General features: G+C 37.6%; 1 protein-coding gene across 1 annotated transcript; it reads left to right on the plus strand.

The window, feature by feature from the left end:
• The first annotated feature begins 3,783 nt into the window (after positions 1–3,783).
• LOC125187427 lies at positions 3,784–10,921 on the plus strand. Its single transcript, XM_048084019.1, is given in 3 exon segments — positions 3,784–3,973; positions 5,691–6,307; positions 6,309–10,921. Coding segments are annotated over 3 exon segments (5,139 nt in total). The 5' UTR covers positions 3,784–3,800; the 3' UTR covers positions 10,658–10,921.
• The last annotated feature ends 422 nt before the right edge of the window (positions 10,922–11,343 follow it).

An 11,343-nucleotide genomic window follows, 5' to 3' on the forward strand; every position in this document is an offset into this window, starting at 1 on the left:
GTATTGTTAATGGATAACACGAACACGACACGGAATTTTCGTGTTCTTAATGGGTCGACCCGATAAGGACACGAACCCAATAAGCTCTGACCCAAACCCATTAATTTCGTGTCGGTTCGTGTTGTGTTATCATGTCGTATAAAAATTTGTCAGCCCTACGTGCCACTAACTTTTTCAACCCATTTTTTATTTACATTAATTAAAATTCGTGTCAGGTCAAATGGTGACAGATTATTAGGGACAGAGGGAGTATATGTTAACATTATAAAAAGCAATAGTTTCCTTTTACTACTTTTTTCCCTCCGTTCTGCTATAAGTGAAATGTTTTTTTGAGTACGAGGAATAAGAAAAAGATCTTTTGAGAGTCGAATGAAGATCAAAAGTTGAATGAAGATAGAATAAAGAAAAAGAGTAAATAAAGTAGAGAAATTAAGAGAGAATAAATAAAAGATATAAATATAGGAAATATAAATTGGTTCTGTTGGGAAAGAAATATGAATCAGTTATGGCGGATATCGGGAAAGAAATATGAATTGATTGGAACAAAGAAGAAATATATTTTTTGTTAAGACATTAGACTTAAAGCTATGGGGATGACTGATGAGTGTGTTTCACGTATAAACTTTAGACTCATTTCATTCATATTTTATTATAAAATTATAAAAATTGATCTTATATACCATTAAATTTTTTAATTCACTTTTTCTTTACAATTTTTAAAATCCGTGCTGGAACTAAAGTGAACAATTACTGAGAGATAGAAAAAGTAATATAGGAGTATAAGGGTTGGAAAATATGAGGTGGAGCAATTGCGCACTTTTGCTCCATATAGATTCGCTTCTTCCATGCATAGCGTACAATTTCATCTTACAAAGTCTGAAACTCACTTAGCCTGGGGGCTGATGCGTTAGAAGCACAGTAAATATAGTATCTATTGTTCTCCCAAAAATAATATTCCTTGTAACTTCCAATTCTATCATCTTATCACACATACACATATCATGATCATGTTCAACGCTAACCACCATTTGCGTCCTCTATTCTTTTTCCTTTTTCTTTACTTTTTCTTTTTCTTTTTCTTTTTCTTCTTTTTTAAATAAAAAAGAGAAAAGTATTGTGTGGTATACACATTATTTATATTGTTCAAAAGTGTTGGGACACCCCACATTATTTATATTCTTCCAAAGTGTTGGGGGTCCCAAACACTAGACCTTTTCTTTTCTTTTAAGTTATTTTACATTGTTATTATTATAAGAAATAAATAGTAGATACGTACATCTATTAGGAAACTAATTCACGATAATGATAATAATAATGATGAAAAGAGTAATTAACTATTGATTTATTCAGATTTTGAAATCAATCAATATTTCTTCTATAATATGGCTTAATATAAATCTTAATTCAACAAATTAAATTATTTAATTTAATATAGTAATACTTATGATATAGTTTCACTATTTAAAACATGACGTCGTTATGGATGACGTTCGATATTGTCACGCAAGTAGGTTTTCAAGCTATATTAGCCAAAACGTAATTGTTTGCAAATCCGAACAAATCAATACTTTAGTTGCAAAATCCGAACATATTAATACTTTGGTTGCAAAATTAGAACAAATCAGTAGTTTAATAATTTAAGGTGAATTTTAAAACTAATATGCAAAATCATAATGTTATGAAAGTTTAAAAATTTACAGTCAAATATCCTTTCAAAATAAGAGAAAATTTTGTTATTTGCAAATTTAATGCTTAGCTAGTCATCAACTTAATTTTAATAAAAAAATATTTTTAAACTAAGATGCCATTCAATTTATTTATCTTTCTGCTTCTCCTTTTATCTTTCAACTTACCTCATCTAGTGTATTTCACCTTAGTCATATTTAGTCATTTAGAGATGTGAATCGAACTGCTTTTAGAACAAAAAACCACCTGTAAGCGTATGGAGTTAAGTAATAATCCCTTCGTTTTTTAAAAATAGAAACATTTGAAACGGTACGAGTTTTAATACAAAATTTGGTAAAGTAAAAGAGATGGAGAAAAAAAATGGTAAAGTAAGAGAGAGAAAAAAATAATGGAATTAATGTTAGTGGATTGTGGGGTCCACTTAATAGTGATAAATAAATTGATGTATAGGGGTGCAAAGATTTCCTAAAATAGAAAGTTTGAAAGTTACTATGGAACGAACTAAAATGAAAAGAGTTGCTATTTTTAAAAAATGGGGGGAGTAAATGGCAAGTTGATATTAATTATAGAATCCACCGAGACTAAATTACCAGCCAGGTACCATGTTCGGATTTTAAATACTATGTAGACTATGAAAGAGTGTTTTTAAGTTGAAAAATGTAGAGTTTTGGATCCAATTACAATAGGAAGACGTGAACTCTCTCAATGAAAGTATTTACCTATATGCATCTCGATTAACGACTAGGAAAGTTGCTAAACTCGTTAAGCCTTCTCTTGTACCTAACTTGTTCATATTAAAACCCTACCTCCTCAATTAGGATTTGGCTTTATTAATCTTTTTCGATACTGTCGACACATTCTTTTTTATCTGAATTTGAATTTTGTGCTCTTGTGGATTAATCTCTTGTTAATCCATAACACTATAATGACTCGCAAATAAATAAAGAAAAAGATTAGATTACACAAAGTGTCAAAATTCTTTTACTTTAACATTTAAAGAGTATAGAAATCATTGCAAGAAAGACATATTCACGATTCTTGGCTTGGTTGGATTGGTGAGGAATAACTTTTACTGTTCAATTCTACTAAATCTAAGTATCTATATAAAGACCTCATGTTTCGAGGTAATATTGTCGAAAAATCATTTTCATTATACATCTTTGCAAGAGAAGTTTGTGGCTGCAATTTTCAGGTTTTCTTTACTAGTGTTATTTAATTTGTTACGTTTTTCTAATTGTGTTTTGAGCAAGTTTTAGGTTCATGTGTTAAAGTACTTTTGAACTAAGAATTTGTATGTATTTGTAAATATACTTGAATTTTTTGTTCTAATTGAGTCTTAATTTGAACCTTTGTCCATATGAATTAATTAATCCACATACTCATAAAAATTTGCATGATACTAATTGGATAATTTTGATGTTTCAGTAAGTATAAGTTTACAAGATGAGTGATAGTGGGAAGAGTCCACAAAATCCAAGTGAAGAGCCTAATGTTAGCAAGATGAGTGATAGTGGGAAGAGTCAACAAATTGCAAGTGATGGCAAGATGGGTGAATTCGAAAATGCCTTGAAGAAGGAGGGTGACGAAGGGCTCAAGGACGCTTTCCGCGTCCTCTGCCCCCGTGGAGATAGGAAATGTACCCTTGAATATGGCCATCTTCAGCGTGCAGTCAATGCTCGAGGTTCAAAAATCACAGAGGAAAAAGCCAAGGAGATTATTCAAGAACTCAATCAACAAGGCTTGTTTAGTTTTGAAGACTTTATCTACATTGTCAAGTAAGTAGTAGTCAACTTTTTTCCCAAAAATAATCTCATACATATACTAGTATGTAATTGGTGGATCTCTAAGGTTGCTAACTATCTTAAATTGCTAACTGCTAACTATGTCAACCGCCAATGTTATAGATGTCAACACGAATGCATTTGTGTGTCAACAAAATTTAGTTGACGGACAAATGCATTCATGTTCCATCTATGACATAGGTTGTTGACATAATTAGTACTGCTAGTTAGCAATGAGCAAATAATTAGCAACTGATCACATCCTCGTAATCGGTACTGTAGTATTAATCATGTATCTGGTTTGGTGTAGTGTCATCGTTGCAGTGAAAAAGAATGACCTCGAGAAAGCTTTCGAATATCATCAGCGAAGATGGCACAGTTGGTGTCAAAGATGTTCAACTCACTGCTATTATTCGAGATGCCAAACACCAAAATGCCAAAGAGACGATAGGCCAAGTTAATAAACCAGGCTTATTTAATTACAAGGAGTTCCTTCAGATTATCAAGTAAGAAACTACTCACACCACCAAATTTTATGTTACTAAAAAGTTTAGCATTTTTACGTAATTTAATTGCATTTAAATTAAAAGTAGAAGAATGTCTTTTTTATACTTTTTCTTTAATATTTGTGATTTTTTTCTAATTTATGTAGTATTTCTTAACTTTTATAAGTAGAATGATGTTTTTAACTTACTATTCTGGTCATAATATTGTTCATCGTCAACTTTTTGACAATAGTAAATATGGATCAAAACATGCTAGAAGCTTTCACAATACAATCAAAAAATGTTTTTCGAGGACCAACTTTACATTTAAGTCTTAAATAAAATCAAATACAAAGATAACTAGAGACAGAGATATTATCCTGCTAAACAAGTTTTGTGTTCATCAAATTAGGACCAATTACGGAATCATGGAGGTGTTAATTTTTATAGTATTAGGTGTACTAATATCGAGAAATGATATGTTACATATCTTATATATGTGAGCTTCTTATATGAGCATCACTCTCGTTTGACGCACATTTAATGTTGTTCGTTTTGATTTATATATTTCGTTTGATTCTAATACATTTAAAAAATGTTATTGAAAATTTTAATCGAACAAAATTCATAAAAATCAAAGTTTGATTTGTTATTTTATTAATTTATTTAAAATTAAAGTGAAAACGAGCAATTCAAGCTTTGATTTTTTAAAATTTTGTGAAATTTAAAATTCAATAACGTTTTTTAATATATTAGAATCAAACTAAATATATAAATCAAAACGAACAACATTAAATGCGTGTCAAACGAGAGCGATGCTCACATAAGGTATGTAGCACATCATTCCTCTACTAATATCCTCACATAGTTTGTTTAGTACGACCAACTATTTTTAGAATAAAACAGTAAAGTTTATTCATTATTTTTTTTCACTTCTAAATTCTTATATTATAGTTAAATCAATGATGTATACTCTCTGATTATAAATAAATGCATCACTTTGACCCTGACTCATATTTCAATGCATGATTAGCAATTTAAATAAATGGAAAGGAGATTGAGTGAAAAATCTTATGGAATATGAATCTTACTTTTACAAATTTTCTTCTTTAATATAAAAATCTTTTAGGCGGCATGAGTTTTAATGCATGATTAGCAATTTAACAAAGAGAAAGTAGTTGAAATAGTATTACTTATGAGATAGTGAAACCACGTCAGATAGAGTAATGCAGAAATGATACGATGCATACCTTATGTGAGCACAACCATCAATTGATGCACATTTAATGTTGCTTGTGTTTTTTATATTTAGTTTGATTCTAATACATTAAAAATTAATATAGACATTTTTTATTTTTAAAAAGTCATAAAAATCAAAGCTCGATTTGTTATTTTATTTATTTAAAGTTGTAGAGAAAATGAATAAATTGGGCTTTGATTTTGTAAAAATTTCAAAATTAAAAATGTCAATAATATTTTTAATATATGCCAATTAAAATTTTAGCTCTAATATAGCTTAATATAAATCATAATTCAATAATTGTATTATTTAAATTAATTAATATGACGTAGTTTCGCTATCTAAAATGTGACATCACTTTCATTGACATCATGCTCTATTTAACATCAAAATTTTGACTATTTGCAAAGTAAGAACAAATCAATAACTTAGTTGCAAAATTGAAATAAATAAAAAGTTAGAAATGCATATTTTTAGAATAGGTTTTCATCTGTGCAGGTTGTTGGAGGAGCCCATTATAAATGATCAGAAGAATGCAATACATGAAAAATTGCATGGAATGGATAAGCAATCGACTATGATTTTGTATGGTAAAGCAGGAGTTGGGAAAACATGGTTGGCAAGAGAAGTAGCAAATACTGCAGTGAGAAAGCGCGGTTTTTATTACGCCATTTGGGTGTACCTCAACAGGATTTACAAAGATGATGCTAGCCTTCAAGAGAGCATTGCTTCTCAGCTGTCTGTGCTTTCTGATTACGAGGATGCGGTGGAGAAGGCCAAGGCTGAAGAAGAAGAGGCCAAGAAGAAGGCCAATGCTGAGAAAGCGGAAGAGGAGAAGGAGGCCGAGGAGAAGAAGAGCATTGTTGCCATGAAAAAAGAAGGGGTGAGTGATAAGAAAGTCAAGAGTATTGAGCAATGGATCGTTGAGAAGGTCTATGATAAGAAGATTCTTGTTGTGTTGGATGATGATGGGAGTGGAATGAGTGGAGAGGTCATTGAATATGAAGGCTTTTTTACAAGAAAACGGAATTTTTATTTGAAGTTATCTGTTGGAGAAAAGGTCGTGGGTATGGAGTTAGGTGCCTTGAAGTCTTACAAAGTTATGAAAACTGTTAAGAGATGATAACCCTGATAAACATGAGCCAGGAGAGAATGTGGTGATGGTGAAGCCTTTCAGCTGGGAGAGATCCATGAACTTGGCAGATCGAGCAATGAAGGCGGAAAAAGTTGAAAGAAAAGAAGTTGGAGATTTACTTCGTTATTTCATGTTTAGGAGCGAGAGGCTTCCGTCTCAGCTTCTCTTGATAAGCAGAATCGTGAGCTATCTTGGTAGCAAGGGTGAGTCGGGATTGCGGAAGCTGGAAGACGACATGGCTACGATCAAGAGAGAAGAGAAAGATGTCATGTTGTTGGATGTGCTGATTAAACGATACGAGGAGAGGCTTCCCAAGAGCATCCTGATCGACTGCTATGGGCCCGACACGCCTAAGAACCACTTCATGCATCGAGACAGACCAGTCAACTTCAACGAGCTCATCTGCTACTGGATCATGGAGGGCCATCTCGGTCCTTTTAACCGTGTCCATGAGGCGTACCACAAGTGTCACCGCGTCATCATGGAGCTCATGGACTGCGGCCTCCTGCAGAAGGAGACCAACATCATTGCACCGAGCGGTGCAACAACATTCAAATTCCACATCCATGACTACGAGGAATTCTTCAGTGGCGTCCGCCCTGGGATTGGTGTCATGTTCGACATGAGCCTAGGGATGGTCGCGCTCGGAGATGGAATGATCAGAACAATAAGCAACACCAACACCAACACCAAACTCGACAAACAAGTTATATCAACATTGCTCCTCTATGGCGACTGCATTGGTGAAGAGGAATGCCCCACGGGGAACTTGTTGGAGCACAAGGAACGTGTGGAGATACTCGCCCTCTCCGATCCTACTAGCCAACATTTCAAGCTTCCCATTCTTGAAATGAAGAAGCTCCGCCTCCTGGCCCTCCGAGGCTGCCAGTTTCTTCCCAGCCTCGAGCCTTTTCTTGTGAAGAAACCCGACGAAGAGGAGGGAGAATATCCTCAGAAAAGTGAGACAGAGATTCCTCAAGAATTTGTTAATGAAAAGCTTGAAGGGCTCACAGTTCTTGAGATATCTGGTCCCAAATCACAGATAAACGCTATACCAGATAAGCTCTTTACCCTCATGCCTAATCTCAAAACAGTAAACTTGTCTCATCTTGGCCAAGTCACAACACTGCCTACGTCTTTCTACTCCCTAACTCAAATCGAGTTCCTCGTCCTCAGAGGCTGTGAGAGCCTACAAGAGTTGGGGAGCCTCAAAGAGTTCAAAGATCTGAAGATTCTAGACGTTTCCGGCTCCACCTCGTTCGAGAAGTTTGAGGACAAGAGCCTCCACACCAACACAAAGCTCCAAATACTTAACCTCTCCAAGACCAACCTCAAGACACTGCCTCTAATCAACCAGCTCAAGGACCTCAAATTTGTATGGCTTAAAGGCTGCCCAAACCTGCCGACGATATGCAATCTCGATAAAATGCAAAATCTTGAGATATTTGATATTTCAGGTGCTGAAGAGGTGGACCGCTTCTGCGATCTTTCCTGGGAAGATCTCACGAAACTTGTGACCATTAATATCTCAAACACAAAGATCAGACGGCTGTCTCCCAACTTGGGCGATCTCACTTATCTGTATGCCAGAAATTGCCTCAGGATCAAAGTAGTGCCACCAGTGGAAGGACTCAAGAAACTCCAAGAGCTAGATCTCTCGGGATGTATTAATCTGACAAAGGTCAGACAAGAGTTCTTCAAAGATGTGAAGCTCCTCAGAAGTCTAAATCTCTCCAGAACGAATGTCCGGGAACTCTCCTTCCTTGATAATGACCGTAGCTCTCTTCGTGAATTATTGTTGTCCGGATGCAAGTTCTTGGAGAAGGTGGGCAGTTTGAAGTGCCTGAAAGAGCTGGAGCGTCTTGATCTTTCGGGTTGTGAGAGAGTGATGGAGTTGGAAGAGGGAACGTTCGACGAAATGAAACACCTCGAGCATCTTAACCTGTCCGGAACAGGCATCGGGAAGCCAACACCGATGCCATCACTGTCCAAACTCGAGAATCTGAAAGAACTTCATGTGAGGGAGTGTCGTAATCTGAAGGAGTTGCCGGGAGTGGAACAAGTTTCAAAGCTTCAGCTTCTGGATTGTTCTGGAACTGTTCTAGAAACACCACCTTGCTACAGGAATGATCATCCTCGACCATCAGGCTTAAATTTAGTTGGAGGTGGTGTAGAAAGCATCGATAGAGTTGATCTGTTGAGGCAGCTGGGTGTGGAGCGGGGTGGTGTTGAAAGTGAAAAATTGATATTCAAACAAGAGGAAGTGAGCCAGAGCAATTGGAACATGCGAATTGGATCTGCAACGACGCCTATCTATGGACTCCATTTCATTCGCCTGTTGAAGGAAAATCCATCGTTTCTGATACAGAATTTGAGTAAATTCTGTTTCCTGATTTATCCCTCGGAGGTAGAGGTCAAAATGCAGGACAGATTTCGAGAGGAATCCTATGGCGATGAGGTGAGTTTGAGAGAGATCTATTTGGAGAAAGTTTGTGGAGAGAAGATGGAGAGATGTTTGGAGATGCGAGAATTCAAGAAGCTTCCACAAAGTGTAGATCCTCTAATAGAGCAAGCTCAGTTGGTGGTGCTGGTGGATGTTCCGTTTTTGGTGTCGTTGCTTGATTTGCGCAGCTTGCCTATAATAAAGGCGTGTTGGATTGAGAGATGCAGTGAGTTCAAGTATGTCTTTGCTGCTCCAGAGAAAAAGGAAGAGGAGGTGAAAAGTGAAGAAGACAATCAACCGAAGAATGGTGAGTTGAAGAGAGGTTTAGGCGATTCTCCGGAGAAAGCGAAAGAGAAAAATTCCGCGGATGGAAAATCTGGAGAGTCGGCTAAGGGCCAAGGCAATGAAGCTGGAAAAGGCCAAGCCGATCAGCCTGCAAAGGAAAAATCAGGTGGCGATGATTCTAAGAATGAAAATTTGGGCGAGTCTGCTCAAGGCAAAGACAATGAGCATGAGAAATCAGGAGATACAGATAAAGTCGGAGGCAGCCAACCTGACAACGCTGCTGCAGATAATTCTAAAGACAAAGGCGATCAACAGAAGAATGAAAAATCTGGAGATGTAGCCGATCAGAAAAATCCTGCTGCTGAGGATACAACGAAAATCGGAGGCGATGAGAAGAAGAATGATGCAGATGCAGCAAAACCTGAGAATGAAAACGCTGCAAGTGACAAAGGCGATCAACAGAAAAATGAAAAATCTGGAGATCTAGCAGATCAGAAGAATCCTACGGCTGAGGATACGCCAAAAATCAGAGGCGATGAGAAGAAGAATGATTCAGGTGGAAAATCAGGAGAGACAGAAAAAATTGGAGGCAACAAACCTGAGGATGACAAAGGCGATCAACAGAAGAATGAAAAATCTGGAGATCTAGCGGATCAGAAGAATGCCGCTGCTGAAAATACAACAAAAATTGGAGGCAACGAGAAGAAGAATGATGCAGATGCAGCCAATAACCAAGGCAATCAGCAGAAGAATGCTGCAGGAGATGCAGATACATCAAAAATTGGAGGCGTTGAGCAGAAAACTAGTGTTGCAGACGCGGCAGCGAAGAATGAGAGGGATCCAGCTACCGAATATCTGGAGACTCTCTGGATTTCTCATGTTTTAAATATGGAGAGTATATGCAAAGGCGACATCCAAAGCGTGACCTTCAATTCACTCAAAACGCTATATCTGGAGTACTGCCCAAACCTCTCCGAGATATGCTCCTCATCCCTGCAATTGGAAAACCTCAAAACTCTCTACATCAAATATTGCCACAAGCTAGTCAAACTTTTTGCAGATGAAAATCCTTCCACGATGGAGAATCTAAGCCACCTGCATCTATGGGGGCTCGATAAGCTGCAGAAGATCAACTGCCAGACGCCTAAGCTGGCAGAGGTTCGAGTCGGGGAATGCCCCTTGCTTGAGTACGTGATTCTCACACCCACAGTAACAGATCCACCAGCAGAAAACGAGCGCCACGACAACCTGAAGAGCCTCAGCATCAAGTCATGTGATAGCCTCAAGGCCATCTTTGAAAGTGAGCAGTTCGCGGTCTTGGATAGCCTAATCGAGCTGGAGCTGTGCCGGTTGCCCAAGCTGGAGAACGTTGCCATGCAGGTGCAAAGCCTCCTCGTCTTGAGAGTCGAGGGCTGCCCCTCTTTGACCACCCTAAGTGCTGTATATGGAGCCCGTGGTCTTGAGACGTTGGAGGTGAAATCATGTGAGAAACTGAAAACCATCCGTAGACATGCTGAATCCAATTTAAAGAACATTAAGTTGTTGGGGCTGCCCCAGCTGGTGGAAGTTGAACCTAAGTTCTCCAAAAAAAAAGTGATGTGATTTGCAATGGAGGACGTCCAGGCGGACGTTGGACTGGCGCGCGCGACATCCTCGCCATTAGGTGTGCGAGAGGCGGACGCGGACGTCGCTTGCAGACACCGTAGATCCGCGGCTTTCCGACGACGTACGTTCAGCTAGCGGCAAACTATAGATTCAAGGCATAACATGTAACTTTATTTGAATCGTTTTTTAGTTTGGGATGGTTTTTTTTGGGTGAACTATGTATTTTTTTAATTTAAATATGTATGTTTTTTTAAAAATAAAATCGTTGCATTTTCTACATATTCGTGTCGAAATTTTAATTCCGTAAATTATATATTTATGAATTATTATTATTGTGGATGCTTGCCGGGATGTCGTCATTGTGCAGTGGGATATCCTTATGACGTGGCAGTGCAGTGGGAGGTCCTAAGAGCATCTACAGTCGCGGATGTCCCGGCGGGCGTCGGACCGGTGTGCCCGACGTCCGTCGGGGACGGACACGGGAGATCCGCGGCATTCTCGGGACGTCCGTCGCGACGGTGGGCGGACATCCGCCATTGTGGCATGTGGACGGACCTCCGCGGCGGACATGCGATGCGATTTTTAATTTATTTTTTTTTCAAACTCTATATATACGGCTCGTTGCAAACTCTATATGTATAATTTTTTTAAAAAACTCTAATGCATGTATTATCGTTGAAAAT

Source organism: Salvia hispanica, chromosome 5 (assembly GCF_023119035.1).
Source record: "Salvia hispanica cultivar TCC Black 2014 chromosome 5, UniMelb_Shisp_WGS_1.0, whole genome shotgun sequence".
NCBI classification, from domain to species: Eukaryota; Viridiplantae; Streptophyta; class Magnoliopsida; order Lamiales; family Lamiaceae; genus Salvia; species Salvia hispanica.